General features: G+C 43.7%; 9 protein-coding genes across 9 annotated transcripts; 4 read left to right on the top strand and 5 right to left on the bottom strand.

Annotated features, from left to right (window-relative positions):
* Nucleotides 1–428: 428 nt before the first annotated feature.
* K450DRAFT_232156 (uncharacterized protein) lies at nucleotides 429–1,077 on the bottom strand. The gene is made up of 3 exons (XM_051587550.1): nucleotides 1,050–1,077; nucleotides 712–962; nucleotides 429–616 (listed from the first exon to the last, which is right to left on the bottom strand). The coding sequence occupies exons 2-3, from the start codon at nucleotides 895–897 to the stop codon at nucleotides 548–550; spliced, it is 255 nt and encodes an 84-aa protein (XP_051446619.1). The 5' UTR covers nucleotides 898–962; nucleotides 1,050–1,077; the 3' UTR covers nucleotides 429–547.
* Nucleotides 598–1,780, bottom strand: K450DRAFT_232150 (uncharacterized protein). The gene is made up of 5 exons (XM_051587549.1): nucleotides 1,644–1,780; nucleotides 1,201–1,524; nucleotides 1,050–1,113; nucleotides 712–962; nucleotides 598–616 (listed from the first exon to the last, which is right to left on the bottom strand). The coding sequence occupies exons 1-3, from the start codon at nucleotides 1,686–1,688 to the stop codon at nucleotides 1,069–1,071; spliced, it is 414 nt and encodes a 137-aa protein (XP_051446618.1). The 5' UTR covers nucleotides 1,689–1,780; the 3' UTR covers nucleotides 598–616; nucleotides 712–962; nucleotides 1,050–1,068.
* K450DRAFT_232145 (uncharacterized protein) lies at nucleotides 1,615–3,481 on the bottom strand. Its single transcript, XM_051587548.1, has 7 exons — nucleotides 3,351–3,481; nucleotides 3,154–3,269; nucleotides 2,742–3,075; nucleotides 2,544–2,671; nucleotides 2,379–2,470; nucleotides 2,206–2,281; nucleotides 1,615–2,080 (listed from the first exon to the last, which is right to left on the bottom strand). Exons 1-7 carry the CDS (start codon nucleotides 3,463–3,465, stop codon nucleotides 2,006–2,008), a joined length of 936 nt encoding a protein of 311 aa, XP_051446617.1. The 5' UTR covers nucleotides 3,466–3,481; the 3' UTR covers nucleotides 1,615–2,005.
* A 3,401-nt stretch (nucleotides 3,482–6,882) lies between these two features.
* On the top strand, nucleotides 6,883–7,839 carry K450DRAFT_232133 (uncharacterized protein). The gene has a single exon (XM_051587547.1). It carries the CDS (start codon nucleotides 6,981–6,983, stop codon nucleotides 7,797–7,799), a length of 819 nt encoding a protein of 272 aa, XP_051446616.1. The 5' UTR covers nucleotides 6,883–6,980; the 3' UTR covers nucleotides 7,800–7,839.
* Nucleotides 7,840–8,109, bottom strand: K450DRAFT_232130 (uncharacterized protein). The gene has a single exon (XM_051587546.1). The coding sequence runs from the start codon at nucleotides 8,033–8,035 to the stop codon at nucleotides 7,880–7,882; it is 156 nt and encodes a 51-aa protein (XP_051446615.1). The 5' UTR covers nucleotides 8,036–8,109; the 3' UTR covers nucleotides 7,840–7,879.
* Nucleotides 8,110–9,219: 1,110 nt separating this feature from the next.
* On the top strand, nucleotides 9,220–11,433 carry K450DRAFT_294145 (uncharacterized protein). The gene is made up of 5 exons (XM_051593600.1): nucleotides 9,220–9,303; nucleotides 9,377–9,664; nucleotides 9,764–9,952; nucleotides 10,071–11,042; nucleotides 11,117–11,433. The coding sequence occupies exons 1-5, from the start codon at nucleotides 9,293–9,295 to the stop codon at nucleotides 11,175–11,177; spliced, it is 1,521 nt and encodes a 506-aa protein (XP_051446614.1). The 5' UTR covers nucleotides 9,220–9,292; the 3' UTR covers nucleotides 11,178–11,433.
* A 132-nt stretch (nucleotides 11,434–11,565) lies between these two features.
* On the top strand, nucleotides 11,566–14,209 carry K450DRAFT_232128 (uncharacterized protein). The gene has a single exon (XM_051587545.1). The coding sequence runs from the start codon at nucleotides 11,611–11,613 to the stop codon at nucleotides 13,876–13,878; it is 2,268 nt and encodes a 755-aa protein (XP_051446613.1). The 5' UTR covers nucleotides 11,566–11,610; the 3' UTR covers nucleotides 13,879–14,209.
* Nucleotides 13,936–14,406, bottom strand: K450DRAFT_232125 (uncharacterized protein). The gene has a single exon (XM_051587544.1). It carries the CDS (start codon nucleotides 14,270–14,272, stop codon nucleotides 13,994–13,996), a length of 279 nt encoding a protein of 92 aa, XP_051446612.1. The 5' UTR covers nucleotides 14,273–14,406; the 3' UTR covers nucleotides 13,936–13,993.
* K450DRAFT_232120 (uncharacterized protein) lies at nucleotides 14,210–15,676 on the top strand. Its single transcript, XM_051587543.1, has 5 exons — nucleotides 14,210–14,708; nucleotides 14,769–14,971; nucleotides 15,046–15,197; nucleotides 15,287–15,358; nucleotides 15,630–15,676. The coding sequence occupies exons 1-5, from the start codon at nucleotides 14,541–14,543 to the stop codon at nucleotides 15,638–15,640; spliced, it is 606 nt and encodes a 201-aa protein (XP_051446611.1). The 5' UTR covers nucleotides 14,210–14,540; the 3' UTR covers nucleotides 15,641–15,676.
* The last annotated feature ends 35 nt before the right edge of the window (nucleotides 15,677–15,711 follow it).

Genomic DNA, 15,711 nt, shown 5'->3' with positions numbered 1-15,711 from the left:
GATGTTTAAACTTTTTAGAAATGAGCAACTCAGGTCACCCCTGTAAAGATTGGCCAACCATGTTTGTTTGGGCATGCCGTGTATGGTTATCCCGAATGTGGGTCCGTTAGATATTGGAACGTCCTTCGCATTTCTCGGTATGCACAACGCCCCCCTTTCACCACTAGCAACCATGAGGTCATTTGCTTTAGCTTGGGGGGTGCTTGTTTGCGGTGGCCCACTTCAATAGGGTCCCATTTGTTTTGTCAGCAGCCCGACCATGGGTCACCAGAATGGATGTGTTTATTTATTTTTTTGGTGGCAAAATAAGAATGATGGTTTGGTCATGGATGATGAGACGAAAAGAAATGGGGGTTCATAAGGATGGGAGATAATATTTCATAATAATAGGGGGAATATGGTAAGTTTAAAGAATTACCATGGCAAGTTTAATAATATTTTTTTTTGGGGCGCTTGTGATGCGTGCGCTTTGTTTTCTTTCATCACGGTTTTTTGGTTGGTTTTTTTTTTTTTGCCCGGCAAAGTGGAAAACATAGAATGGATAGACCTAGATCCATTCAACAAATTCTTCAGGCACTAGGCCAGTCTCGTCACCCACATCAGCGACTAGCCAACCCTAAGCATAGCAAACAGGCTCGGTTAGGACAATTTGTTCTTTCATGCGTTTTGGCCAGCCACGCCACACTACACTACGCTAACCACATCACCCACCTGACATTGTCTATATTGCACCCAAATGATATCCCCAGTCCGCAGTGCACATTCTGATGCGGATTCTGGCTCAAAATCATAAAGAGCCTTTGCTTGCCGGCCAGTGAATTCGGACGAAGACAAGGATATTTCGGAAGTGGGCCGAGTTGATTCTATTATGGGGGATATAGGGATGCCTCGATGCATAGGGTGGGAGGATGCGTAAGCGTAGTCACGGATGACAACTACATTTTGAATCCCTTTTGTATTTGCTGTTGAAAAAGCATAACGTTAGACAGGTAAAAAGAATAGAAAATATGATATGACATGATTGAAAAGGAGGCCCTATATTCACTCACATTCATCAGAACTTGAATCCTATCCATTGAAACGCAGGGCGAATGCAACGCGACATGCACAGAAATGTATGGCAATATAAATAACACAAAATAGGAACATTGACAGGTTAGTTCATGCAATTTACTGCACCAGGATCGCACTATAACATACCAGCGAAGCGGCCGCCAGCGACGCACTCCAAGACTTTCCAGACGGATCTTCAGGCCCAAGGTCTTCAAGTTGTTCTTCCTCAGTGGTTGATAATGGCGGTATTTCAATGGGCTTTGCTACCGTCGTGTCTAATTCATCTTTCTGTTGTTCACTCTGTAATGATGTTTCCGACTCACTGTATCGTGTTGGAGCGGACGCACGAGTGGTCGATGAGCTGGATGACTGTAATTTTAGAGTCTGTTCGATATCAGAAGTGGCAGATAGTTTGGTTTTTAATGACGCTGATCGTTGGGCTTGTTTTCTCAGCGCGGCTTTTCTAGTAAACTGTGAGTTGATAAAACGGATGAAGTAGGTTAGGTATGATTCATGGTTTGCATGTTTTCGTTTTTTCTTAGAAAAATAATAAGATGAGTTTTATATGCAAAATGTGGCGGGAATTGTACCTTTTTTAAAACCAAGGCTAGCGTGAAGACGGAGGATAGACTCATCAAAGTCAAAGGTTTAGGAAGTGTGAATCGAAATTAAAAGAATGGAGAAAAAAGGGATGAAGGAAAGGAAATGTAGGTGCTTAGAATCAAGAGGGCTGGCTGGCTGGCTGGCTACAACAGAGGGCTCAAAATATTAGGTGGTCTGGCTTGCTACTTTGGCTGAGTGGGGGGTTCAGCTATTTTATTTTGACCTGAACAGGCCAGGTATGACTTGGATAGGGCTCATTATGTTTTATTGTTATCGCCCATTGATTTCTATTCAATGCCTCCTCTCGTATATCTTTGTACGGCTATATTGCGATATTAAATTACGTTCCTCACATCCTTGGTCGAATAAAAAACCATTTATCGTTATCGCTGTCTTTCCGTCTTCTCTTTTCCGCGGCTTCAAGCTGTGAAAAGCGAATGTCAGTAACGGTTTGTCACCTAGTTTGTTTTTTGGAAAAGCTATTGCTGTCATCCTTCGGTCTCAACCCCATCTTATTCCGCCCTGCCCTGGCTGGCTGAGATTGCTTACCTTTGCGATCTCTGCCTTGTACGACGAGTCTTCCACGGAGATGCGATGCGGAGACTGGTCGATGGTCAAATTGGCACTGAAAGGTCACACAGAACCAATTAATAAAGATATCGAACCTTGCAACATTACTTCCTATTTTGCAACATGTAAACACACGACTTGAATTTACTTACATGGCCATTGTGTCTGTGTGTCGCTTCTCATTGCTCATGATGAGCTTCTTCCAAGCGTCATGCGTCTCCATAATGACTTGAGTGGCATAGTCCTATCATCATTGTTTGAGCTCCATAAATGCGGTGCTTTAAAAAATAAACCGGAGGTAAAAGCGGCTTACTCACCCTGCCTTGTGCCTTGCCACCAAACGCAAACTGGTTTTCTGGCTTACCGTCAGGAATCTTGTAAATACGGAACCATTGGTGTGTTGCTTCCAATAAACCTGGCAAATGCTTTTGGACATCTCCAATATCTAACCAGATATGACGCACCTTTAGCAACATGGATCAACCACAAAGTCATGACTACCACTTTGTACTCACCACTCAATTTATCGGCCAATGGATCATTGATGTCAACAGCAATGATCTTCCAATCCGTCTCTCCTTCATCTAAGAGAGCCATGGCGCCTAGCACTTTAATTTGCTTGACCTGACCGGTATACCCAACAGCCTCGCCAATCTCACACACATCAATCGGATCGTTGTCGCCTTTGGCTTGCGTATCAGGATGGACGTGATTTGGATCTTCCCACGTTTGAGGCAAGGCTCCATAGTTCCATATGTACCCCTTGTGCGGGAAGCAGTTACGAACAAAACGGAGCTTCCCCTTTTTCGTATCTTGTTTGAGTGGATTAAGGTATTCGTTTGTGGCCATCTACGAGAAAGAAAAGTGGGGTAATCGACAGGTTAGGGCTACGAGCAGGGAGTGAATGATGACAATGAGGGGGTTTACCTCTATTTTGGCATTTGTCCAACGAGGGATCTCAACCACCATATTAAATATTTTCTTGTCGGCATCGGCAAAAAGTGGGATATCATGGAAGGGTGAAATCGCCTTGCCGTCTTTTTCTATATGAAGGTTTTTCAGTTGATAAGTCGTTGTAAAAAAAAAACCGCCGTGAATGTGTGTTCCATTACGAGAATGCTAACCTATAAACATGCGATGGGAAGGGGTATTTTTAGAACCACGTACGCGAGTAGCGTAGGTGGACATTCTTGCAATGTGTTGAAGGGGAAAACGAGAAGGTGCCATGATCGGAAGCATTGCGGCTTTAGTTTATAGTTTTGTCTCAGGAATAATGTTGCTGACAAGTGTCAGAAAGTCACTACTTCACGTGAATGTCGGGTGCTCAAGTTTTTCCCCGCTTTTTCCAAAAGCTGTAAAAATGGTCCTTCCGTAACCGCTTGAATCTGCAAGCGTTTGTAGTGATCGAAGTAGTTAATTCAACGTACCATCATGGCATAGTCGTCTGTAGGTTGAAAACCCCATCATGATAAAAGTTATGTAAGATCGAGGGCCACGCTTCCATATCGAACCAGTCCGGAAAAAGCAAATAAGACGCAATTAATGCTTTATTTCATCAATTCGGTAACGTTCTGCGCATTTCTTTGATGCCCATCGCAAGATCAAACGAAGATGGCCTTCTCACTATTTAACTTTGGGTATTCAAGGCGCTTAGTATGAATTGTGTATGTTCCAAAGCCCCTAAAATGGGATATAAAGGTTGTGTTATGCACCTTGTTATAATCATTTGCCATAAAATCTAAATGCCCTTCCGTATTTACGTTTAAGATGTCAGAAAATGGTACGCTTGCGAACTTCAAGGTTATGTTTCTAGTGTTGCAGATATCTATTCATTCTCATAGAAAGACTTTTATAACATATAGCCACTATTTAAAAAGTGTAGATAATGGTCTTCAAATAAAAAATAAAAATGTTTTTTGGCAGTGCTGCTGCAAGCAGATCAAAGCCGCACAAATCATTGCGGCTATGGCATATTTTTGTTCATGTTAAGCAAAACAGAATATATAATTCTGCGATCATTTTTCCTTATATACTGCGATGGACAGTTGAGAATAAGGTGATATGCATGTCTCCATTCAGGTTTGCCAATAATGATATATTCATCTTTCCGCATGGTTACTTTTATCAAAATTCTGGATCAGCGATATGTGCAGTTACTCGAGTAAATTATCTTCCATTATCCAATAAAGAAGGGCAAAAGTGCCTCTTGGTGACCCGAGGAGATCATCAAATGAAAACAAAAGAAAATAGAATAATAATCTCATGTTAATAATATTCGATGTACGCCGTATTGTTACATTAGACAAACGCTGGGGAACGGAAGGACAATGTGAATCTATGATGCATATTATGGTTCATACTCGTATACCTAACCAATCCATCTAGTATGATGTTTAGAACAAATCAACTTTTAGCAAAGAATTGTATCAAACAGGAGTAATGACCATCAAGGTGATGGCAGATACAGGCTACCTTCAAGAATTTGAGGACAAAGTGACCAATGTAACTTCGTACATCGATCTTCTTCCCTCCTTTGCGAATTACGGGTTCCAATCTTATAGCTATAATAAAGGTGTACGTGAAATATACCATTGGTGAAATTAGCAGAAGTCAATCTCCGGCCGCATAAACGTGAGCTACGAAATCCTTGGTGGAATTTTTACAGGGCTGACCTTACCAAACTTCAAACGAAAAAGTCATAATGAGACCGGACGAACACAAAGCAAAGGCGTCCCGTCGATACCAGAACAAACATAAAAAACAAGGAGAAACGGAAGCTGCCGATGTTGCTTTAGCTAGACGGCAGGCGGCAAAGGCCAAGATTTCAGGAAATAGCATCGCGGCCATTCGACGACGAAATGGTGAATTCGAACAGCCGATAGCTGCCAAACCTACCGAACCAGAAAGCCCACAACAAGAGACTCGACGGTTTTCTCGACGGAAGATCGCCAGCAATCGCGATCGATATGAGGAAATTACAGAAGAGGGTTGGTGCCGTCGCTGATCGTGGCTATCATTGATACCCATCTTGAAAAACTGACATGACCCAAACATATAGATCAAATATTACAGGACGCAGAAATGGGAATAGATAGAGAAACGACGGAATTGGTGAACATGCTTGAAGGGCAAGGTACTAATTTCTAGCTCTCAAATGAAACGCAAACCGATGATGGCTAACTTTTAACTGAACAGAATTAAAGAACTCTGGTGACAACACGGCGTTTTTTAAGTTCAAAGAAGAAGAATGGTTAGATGATGAAGGATTGCAGAGTGAGAAAGAACAAGAGGTTCGTGTACCAGCAATTCAGTGTTATTCAACTCATTCACACTGTACTCTTTATGTTTCTTTCAACTTAACCTGCTTATGTTTAGCTTTATCAAAATTTACTGCAATTAGACTTGACCGAACTAGAAGGAGTGATATCACGAATACCGTATAGGTTGATGATGGGTATACCTGAATCAGATTCTTTTGTGGTAATTAGTTTCTCTATGAAGTTGCTATATATTGTGTAAGCCTCCTAACTTTGTGAGAAAAGCCTGAATTTCCAGACAACGAGAGATCAAGAAACGACAAGCCAATCGTACCCGGTTTTATCAAGAACGCAAGGGGCTTAGTGCTGTTCAAGAAGACTACGGCTGAGCCAAAACAAGAGGCGCTGGATGGGATCGTGATAAGGAACGACAGAAGCAATCACGAAAAGGTGGAGGCTGCCAAGAAAGCGCAGCATCAGGAACAGCAACGGGCACATGGGTCGCGAAGTCCAATGAGTGATACGAAAAGTAAGTACTTCTTCTCCAAAGGAACCTACGTACTAAGCATCTATGCTGTGATTTCTAATAACACCCTACCATCGTTTCTACCCTTCTTAAAGACAAGCTCGCCAATGTGTCCATAAGTGGAAACTCACGTATGTATCTTGAACGTATTTATTCAACCCTATATATCCTAGTTAAAAAGTCTATTTTCGTACTTTTTTTCGCAGAGAATCAACAGCAACAGCAAACGACGCAGCAGCATAGTCAGTATGAAGACGATCTGGACTCACTCTTAAACCAAGGATCACCAGCTGACCGTTCGGATGTTCAAAGTAAGTGCTGTGCACAGGCCATCACCTCATCACGCGACGGGATGTATTTGTGGGTTTATCTTGATCAAAGTTTCTAACACCATGATGGTCATTAGGTTCCAAGCTGTCCTTGAAGCGACCTAGTGGGCTCAAGAAAATTCCCATGCGGCCGATCCCTAAATCCAAACAACCATCAAAGCAAGAGAGTGACGATGCATTCTTGGATGAAATGTTGCAATAAAGAAGTATACCACGTAACGTACCTCATGAGACAAAGCATGGAAGACATGAGATCCAATGCGAAATTTTTAATAAGATGATGGCGGATGAATTTATACAAACACTGTGCTAGCCTCATTCCTGACAAAAAGTCATGGGTATAACCAGTTTTCTTGGTTATGCAATAGTCGACATGGTTTATTTGGACTGTGTAATATCTAAACATGCAGGAAAAAAGGTTCAAAGGATGCGATCGATAATGCATCTGGAATCTCTTTGTTGTGTCCGTTCGGAAGTCCCTTATGAAGCAGTTTAGTTTTTATTTTCTTTTCTTTTCTCTGCCCGTTATATAAAGCATCACGATCCTGGTGGCCACTTATTGCTTTCCTTTTAAATTGGTTTATTTTCTTCTCCCAAGATCTTTTTCTTCCCGTTCTCCTGCGTATATGCCCCTTTTATGTTATGTCGCAATACCTTCATCCACCAGCCCCGTCAAATCAACAGCACCATGCGTCATCGCCCCTCATGACTAGCGACCTTTCGTCCACACCTAACCTTTCACCATGGAGCATGTCACAATCTAGTGACTATAGCTCAAGGACCAGCTATAGTCAAATGCCATCCCTCCACCGGCAAGATAGTCTGTCAGAAGGGGACTACTGCCCAACACCTGTGCTGTCACCATCCCTACGGCCCAAGGACGATCCATCGGATGAAACGCAGCTTCCCCGTGGTTACGACATAGGAGCACATGAGCCTATTCACATGCCTGTTAATCTGTCATTATATCCTCCCGGTATTCTTGGACCACCACCTCCTGCCATTTCATCTGGTTCTTCATCATCGTCCAAGGGCTTTTTTCAACCTTCCAAACGGCAAGAACGTATTGCCCGGTTTCGAGCTCGTTTACATTTTCTACAACAGCAATATTTTCAACGAGGTATGGAATTTGCTCCTCCACCGCAGCACTGGGCTTGGCCACCTCCCACTCCGCGGTATTTGTGGTGTTATCGGATCTATGATGTTGGCAAAAGCAAAGAGCCTTGGCGAGCATTTATTGAAGAGAATCAAATGTTGCTATGGCAATTCCCAGGCCATGATATACATATCCGAGATCCATCCATTGAAGCCGGAAGGAAGGTGATTACGGTGGCAGCCGATAGAGGCATTGCTTACCATAATGATCCTGATTTACGAGCTCCTCAAACCTTTGAAATACAATTACTGGATATTGCGCAGAGGCCAGTCTTGTTGGAGCCATTGCCGAATTTTAAGCGCTAAAGGCGAGGCGGCCAGCCAGCCTAACCAACGGCAATAATAGTCGGGCCGGAGCTAAAATTTTGTTACGTCTACCTGATTGCTTACCAGCGCAATATCTCGCCTTTCATTTGTACATATTGTAGCAACCACCGCATTACAAAAAAAAAAAGGAAATCGTAGAAAACACCATTAATAATAGTAAAAAAAAAAAAGAAGAAACCATACCAACCTAGCCAGGCTTTGGCCACCTCTACCATAATCCAGCTTTAGAGAGTAACACCACACATAAAATAAAATAAAAGAAAGGATGATGAACCACGTTACATCGTAACTGCTTTGTTTATATCCGTTTGGTGGCTGCGTGAAAGGTTCCAGTTAAATAAGTCAAGAGTGGATATCAAAGGGTTGCTGCTATTGCCTCCGCTTGGAAGATTCTGTCAAGAGGCACGGCACTTGCCAAATGCAGTCCCAGATAAAGTTTTTTTTTTTTTTTTTTTACTTTTGCCATTCAGGAACCGCAGATCCCCTCCAGAACAGGAATTTGTAGGTGGGCGACATCGATTTTTTTTTCTCAAAACTGTTCATCCAAGGAACTACAACAGGGCATAATAACAGCGGATGACCCGTCCTACTCAGAATTCCTGCTATCTGGATTGTCGCAAAACATGTGGAAGATTGTCATTATTGGCAAAACGTGCGTCGCACAATATAACATCGATGTCCACTCCCCTGTTGATGTGAGGCGGAGGTAATAATTAACCGCTAGAGTGGGATGGGACGATGTGAGCGGGTGTGACGGCTGCACTCACCGACTGCTATGGTTGGTTCAAATAGGGAAATAGGATTGGCGTGTCAATTATGGTAAGGTGTACGAACAAAGCATTAGAAACACCCTTGTGTAATTCCTCCCAAGAGGTGGGTGTTTGTCTTTTTTACACTGAGAAAGAAAACCCACCTGGCTGAATGACGGGTTCGGTGAATTGGGGGAATTTCCGACCAATAATAGCACTTCTTTACCAACGAAGATCCCCATCTCCACACCAAAATTGGCATGCTTTCGTCAGAATATACGCGAGGTTAATTTCACACAACCTGGTCACCTTGTTTTTTATAAGTTTTTATTCTATCGAATTCTCAACATTAGCTCTATCCCGTATTCCGCGACGATACAGTCGGGTTCGGCGACGACGGTCCCAATGTCATAAAGATTGGAGCCGTTGTTCTTTTCTGATAGACCCAAACGTTTTAGGAAATCTAAAAAGGTCGGTAGGTAGAATGCGAGATTCCTCGGTCATAAATACGCTTAAGATTGCGCGTCTTTTTAATTCTCTTCTCTATAGCTGGGTTATATTTTATCAGTCTGAGTGGAACCACTTTTTTTTTTTTTTTTTTCATATTATATATTTTTGGGTTCGAATCTAGCGTACAAGATCTCCCCTTTCCTCTCTTCTTCCCTCTCTTTTTTTCGTTCACCTTTTGGTTGGTCAATCCCTTCAACCACTTTCACCTCTTCAATGTCCTTGAGGTAACATAGCTTTTTGTCAGCACACATGACTTGGTAACGCGAACTCACAGCCAATGACATCTCGTTCATGTAGTTTTGATAACCATGCCTTCAAGGCTGCCCAGAGTGCCGTTAAGACTTTCTTCCAGAAAAATACAGGTCCCAACAGTGGTGTTTCTACCACCGCCGTCGTTGTCACCACGCTTGTTGGACTGTTTGCTTACGAACAATATGTCTACTTGAAGAAGAAGCAAAACCTTCCTGGCCCCAAGTACAAAATCCCTATCATCGGTGCATTGATGGATTCTATGAACCCTACTTTTGAAGGCTATCTCTCCAAGTGGAAGAGCGGAGAGCTGTCTTGCGTCGGTGTGTTTGACCGGTAAGCAAAGGATACAAATGTGAGACAAGCATGGGCCTGAATATTTTTTTAATGACCGACGACTGCTTTCTCTCCCAAAAAAAAAATTCAAAACCTTAGCTTCGTCGTTATTGCTTCGACCTGCGAGCTCAGCCGCAAGATCCTCAACTCCCCTGTTTATGTCGTTCCCACCGTTGTTGACTCCATGCGCACTATTTTGTGCGCTGATAATTGGGTTTTCATGGAAGGAAAGGAGCACGTTGAATACCGCAAGGGATTGAACGTTTTGTTCACTCGCAAGGCTCTTGGGTAAGGAAATTTTTACATTTGTCATTTTTCGGGAAGGGGGGGGGTTTTTTTTGGTCGGTGATAGGGGACGATAAGCCGAAACATCAGCAGAGTAGAACCTAATACCAGTCTTATCCAGTATCTATGTCCCTATTCAAGACCGAGTATACACCAAGCACTTCAAGGAGTGGTTGGCTTTGGATGGCAAGTCCGAGCAGTATCAATGGAGATTCCGTGAGCTCAACATGGAGGCTTCTCTTCGCGTCTTCCTCGGCGATTTCCTTAGTGACGAGGTCTGCTCAACCATCTCTCAAAAATACTTTGATATTACCGCTGCCCTCGAGCTTGTCAACTTCCCCTGGCCTTTCCCTGGTACCAAAGTTTGGAAGGCTATGAGAGCTCGTCAATACATTGTCCATCACTTCATTGCTGGCGTCCAAGACAGCCGCAAGCGTTTGTCAGCTGGAGGTGGTGTCACTTGCATGATGGACGCTTGGATTAAGTCCATGAACGAGGATCAGGTTAAGGGAGGAAAGATGTTCGGTGACCGTGAAATTGCTCTTACCATCTTGACATTTTTGTTCGCCAGTCAAGATGCCACATCTTCCGCTTTGACCTGGGCATTCCAACTTTTGGCTGACCACCCCGACGTTCTCGCTCGCGTCCGTGAAGAGCAGATTGCTGTTCGTGGTGATGATGTCAATGGAAAGTTGACTATCGACGTTTTAGAATCCATGACTTATACTCGTCAAGTCGTCAAAGAAATTCTTCGTCTTCGCCCACCAGTTTTGATGATTCCTTACCAGACCAAGAAGGACTGGCCTATCAATGATAACTATACTGTACCCAAGGGTGCCATGGTCATCCCTACCACTTATCCTGCTCTCCACGACCCTGTTGCATACCCTGAACCCGAATCATTCAATCCTGACCGCTGGGGTCCTGAGGGCCATGCCGAGAAATACCCTAAGAACTTTATGGTATTCGGTAACGGACCACATCACTGCCTCGGAAAGGAGTATGCCTTTTTGCATTTGATTGGCATTGTCGCTCAAGCCTCCATGCAACTTGATTTCGTTCACCACCGAACCAAGGACAGTGACAAAATCTCGTAAGTTGAAATTTGAAAGTATTCTCGAGTGGGGTGTTGAAACATCAACTAAATTATACATATTTTTTTTATAGCATCTTCGCAACCATCTACCCTGTTGATGGATGTATCATGAGCTTCACTCCTCGTGCTTAGACAATTTTCAATTCACTCATATCAAATTTACTAATATTTTGTACCGCCTCCTTACCCTCCACCACTACTGCGCCTTATCTGTCGTCGTTTTGCTTCGCCCTTGTCCTCTATTTTCCATTATTTTTTTTGCTTTGTTTCCTTACGTTTTTTCCTCAATGTGAAATTTCCCTTTCCTTTTTTTTTTTTACATTCCTTTTTAATTTAATCGCTATTTATACCTGTGTCTTATTCACAGAAGCCATTATCAATGTTGTTCGTTCAGCTGTTGTGTGCAGGGTCTCAAGAGTCATCGCACGTCAAAATCTATGAGTTGAGTCACAGATCACGTGCGCATCTTAAATTTGGTGGAATGGAACCCAATTTTTTTTCAATTCGGACAAAGCCGACACAAAACCTAGCGTTTCTACCACCATCCTAACCGCTTCAACTTACCATGACGACGGTTCTCATTGACAACTACGACAGTTTCACTTGGAACGTCTACCAATACTTCTCTTCCCTGGGTGCCAATGTAGTTGTGTTCCGTAACGATAAAATCACCGTCGAAGAGATTGAAGCTCTCAATCCTCGCAACATTGTCATTTCTCCAGGGCCTGGCCATCCTTCCACTGATGCCGGTGTTTCTCGAGCTGCTATCCGTCACTTTGCTGGAAAGATCCCTATCTTTGGTATTTGTCTTGGCCAACAATGTATGTTTGAAGTCTTTGGCGGAACGGTTTCTTATGCTGGCGAAATCTTTCACGGCAAGATCTCTAGCATTAGTCATGACGCCAAGGGTATCTTCAAAACTGTCCCACAAAACATCAACGTCACAAGATATCACTCCCTTGCTGGTGTGGTAGACACTGTGCCTGACGATTTGGAAGTCACTGCTCGCACTGACAATGGCATCATCATGGCGGTTCGCCACAAAGAATATGTCATCGAAGGTGTCCAATTCCATCCTGAAAGTATTTTGTGCGAATATGGAAAGACTATGATTCAAAACTTCCTCAACATGAAGAGCGGTCTCTGGAAGGATAATCTCGAATCTGGTGTTACACCACCTAAACCTGTGAACGGCCAAGTTGCTGAAGCCAAGGCTCAAGTGGCTAAGCCATCTGTTCTCAACAAAATCTACCAACAACGTGCTTTGGATGTTGATGCCGCAAAGGCTATTCCTGGTCAATCTCCTGAGGATCTTCGAAAACTTATCGCCTTGCATGTTGCTCCTCCGTTGATTGACTTCGTTGCCCGCGTTAAGCAGTCTCCTCTCGCCTTGATGGCTGAAGTGAAGCGAGCATCTCCTTCCAAGGGTAACATTGATCTTACTGTCAACGCCGCAGAGCAAGCTATCAAGTATGCCCAAGCTGGCGCCAACGTCATCTCAGTGTTGACTGAGCCCAAGTGGTTCCGTGGTTCATTGACGGATATGCGACTTGTTCGAGATGCTCTCGCCTCCATTCCTAATCGACCTGCTATTCTTCGAAAAGATTTTGTTCTCGACACCTATCAAATTCTGGAAGCACGACTCTATGGTGCTGATACCGTTTTGCTCATTGTCGCCATGTTGAATGACTCCCTCCTCAAGGAACTGTACAACTTCTCAAAATCCTTGGGTATGGAACCTCTTGTTGAAGTTAATAATGATGAGGAAATGAGCCGAGCCTTGGCGCTTGGTGCTAAAGTCATCGGTGTCAACAACCGCAACCTTCACAACTTTGACGTTGATATGCAAACAACGTCTCGTCTCGCTGAAATGGTTCCTGAAGGCACTGTCCTTGCTGCTTTGAGCGGTATTACTGGACGCAAAGATGTTGAAATCTACGTTGAACAAGGTGTTGGTGCTGTCCTTGTTGGTGAGTCATTGATGCGCGCAGAGGACCCCAAGAAATTCGTCGCCGACCTTTTGGGATTAGAAAAGAAATCAGACGAGCAGTCATCTGCCAACAAATGTGTTCAGAAAGCACCGCTTGTCAAAATTTGCGGTGTTAAGACCGTTGAAGCAGCATTAACAGCAGCAGAAGCAGGTGCGGACTTTATTGGATTAATATTTGCCAAATCAAAGCGACAAGTCTCCATTGAGGATGCGCACAACATCATAAAAGCTGTACGAGAAAAACGCCCCCTGACCACCACCGATCAGGCCAATGTGGACGATGACCAGCTTCCTCGCGATTGGTTTGCAGCCCACGCACGATTGGTTGAAAAAGCCTCCAAAAAGCCCTTGTTCGTTGGTGTGTTCCTGAACCAATCTGTCGAACACATGAACCATGTCGCTACGACCTTGAACTTAGACTTCATTCAACTTCACGGTACCGAGTCTCCTGATATCTCTCGTTACCTACCTGTACCCACCATCAAGGCCTTCCACATTGACTCGGATACATTCTCCACTATGCAAATACCCAATATCACTCAACCTGGCTACAATGCACTTGCTCTTTTGGATGCCAAGGTCCCTCACCTTAGTGCTGAAAACCAAGGTGGACAAGGCATTAGCTTTGATTGGTCCATTGCTCGAACTGTCGTCGAGGCACCTTCTAGCAACAACTTCCCTATTCTTCTTGCTGGTGGATTGACTCCTGACAATGTTGCCGAAGCTGTGGTGGCAGTTAGTCCCTGGGCTGTCGATGTGTCCAGCGGAGTAGAAACCGATGGAGTGAAGGATCTTGATAAAATCAAAGCGTTTATAGCCAACGCCAAATCGGTCAAAGTTTAGAGTAATTTCATTTCCAAACAACACAGCTATTGTAATGTTAATAAAATGAAGACGTCGGATGGCCATAAATCCCCATTTTTATTCCACTTCATGACGACGCCAAGCATGCCCAACCTCAACTAAGCTTATCGCCGGTCAACCCTGACGTCTTGGCCCTGACCAATGTTACTGCAATATGTTGAATACGCGGCGCAGCAGGATTGATTGCACGTTCTGCAAGAGGAAATGCTCTGCATGAGGGGTTTTTTGTCATCATCTTCCGATTACGTTTCTTCGCTGATGACTTCCAGACAATTGCGCAGCAAGACTGCAAAGAAAAACAAATAACAAGGTAATGGGAAATGAAAGGGAAGTCCAGGGAAATGAAAAATTGGCAAAAATGATTGCGTTGCATATTTGCCTTTTTTCACTTTGACGGCTGCTGAACCTCAGCTTTGTCTATGAAAGCTCGCTCGTTGCATTGTCCCATGGAAAATGACACCGCGAAACGGAATGGTTCGCCAAGCTTCCCTATCATCGTTAAACATAAGTTTAAAGGATTTGCCGGAGAAAATTTGCTTGGGGGACTCTTTCAACGGTGGTGGTACAGGCTGTGATGTGAGCTTTTTGAAAAGCAGCGGCTTGGGAGTTTCTCGAATGCTCCGTTTTTCTTTACAGACGAAATGCTTGCAGGAAGAGCCAACACAACCGAGCTTTCGTATGACACATTTTATGCTAGCGATCCCAAAACTTTAGTTTTATCATGCCTCGGTGCCATGGGCAACGGCAAAAGCAGTCTGCTCAACGCCATTTGCGATGAACAAATCTATCGAACTGGAAGAGGTGCAGAGGTAAGCACACCCAGCCCAGCCCTGTATTGAATACAGCAATGTCTGACCTTTTCGTCTTAGCCCATTACGAAGCATGTCGAATCAGTCCTGCGACCCTGGGCCAACCCTCCTATCTCTCGGTACTGCCAGTTCATCGATACTCCCGGTATGTGCGATTCATCAGTTCGCGACCGAGAGAACATGCAAGAATGCGTTCGCTACTTCAAAAGTCTTTCGTTCGGTGTTAGCGCATTTTTGCTGGTTTTTAATATCAATGATACCAGGTAAGACCAGTGAGGGCCGATCAAATTTGTTTCATAATTCTCAATTTTCTGAACCGACGCATCTTTTTAAATAGATTGGACGCATATACCCAAAACATGTTGAACTTGTTTGAGCAGCTGCTCGGCCGAGAATTCTGGAAATATGTCATTCTGGTGTTTACGCATGTCGATGAGAATATCAGAGATCTCCTTGAAGATAACATCGATGTATTAGAAGATCCCAACGGTAATTAACATCTTCTATGACCTGAAATTTTTTTCTTTTTTTTTTTTCCCTCTCAGAGAAACCTTCAACTCACTGTGATTGTATTGTAGAGGGTTTCGTGAGTGAACTCCGAAGAGTGTTCAAACTGGACAAGCGAACGTTCGATCCTCCCATGGTCTTTCTCACCACCCAGCGCATAAGGTACAATGCTTATGCTCAGCGACATCTTCAGGAACTCTACAACGCTGTAGAGCAATTGGAAAAAGACCGCGGTAACAGAAAGTTCACCTGCGGTTGGTTTCATCAGATCATGTCCACTCCCGGTGAAGATCAAAAGTCAAGTTTCATTATAACCAGTGTCCGTAGCGCCCTCGGTTCTATCAAAAGTGCAATTAGTGGTGGGGGTTCTTGGTGTGCAATGCAATAGTGTTGGCTGTGATGTTATTGAATCTTTACCAATGTAAAACTCATATTAAACTGTGTTGTATATTCATGTGCCGCCTTACCTGAGCCGTCTCTACCCTCTTGTTGTATC

The sequence above is a fragment of the Umbelopsis ramanniana genome, assembly GCF_025399195.1.
Source record: "Umbelopsis ramanniana AG unplaced genomic scaffold K450scaffold_14, whole genome shotgun sequence".
Classification (NCBI taxonomy): domain Eukaryota; kingdom Fungi; phylum Mucoromycota; class Umbelopsidomycetes; order Umbelopsidales; family Umbelopsidaceae; genus Umbelopsis; species Umbelopsis ramanniana.
Note: the sequence above shows the minus strand (reverse complement) of the source record. Positions and strands in the feature narration are given on the sequence as shown.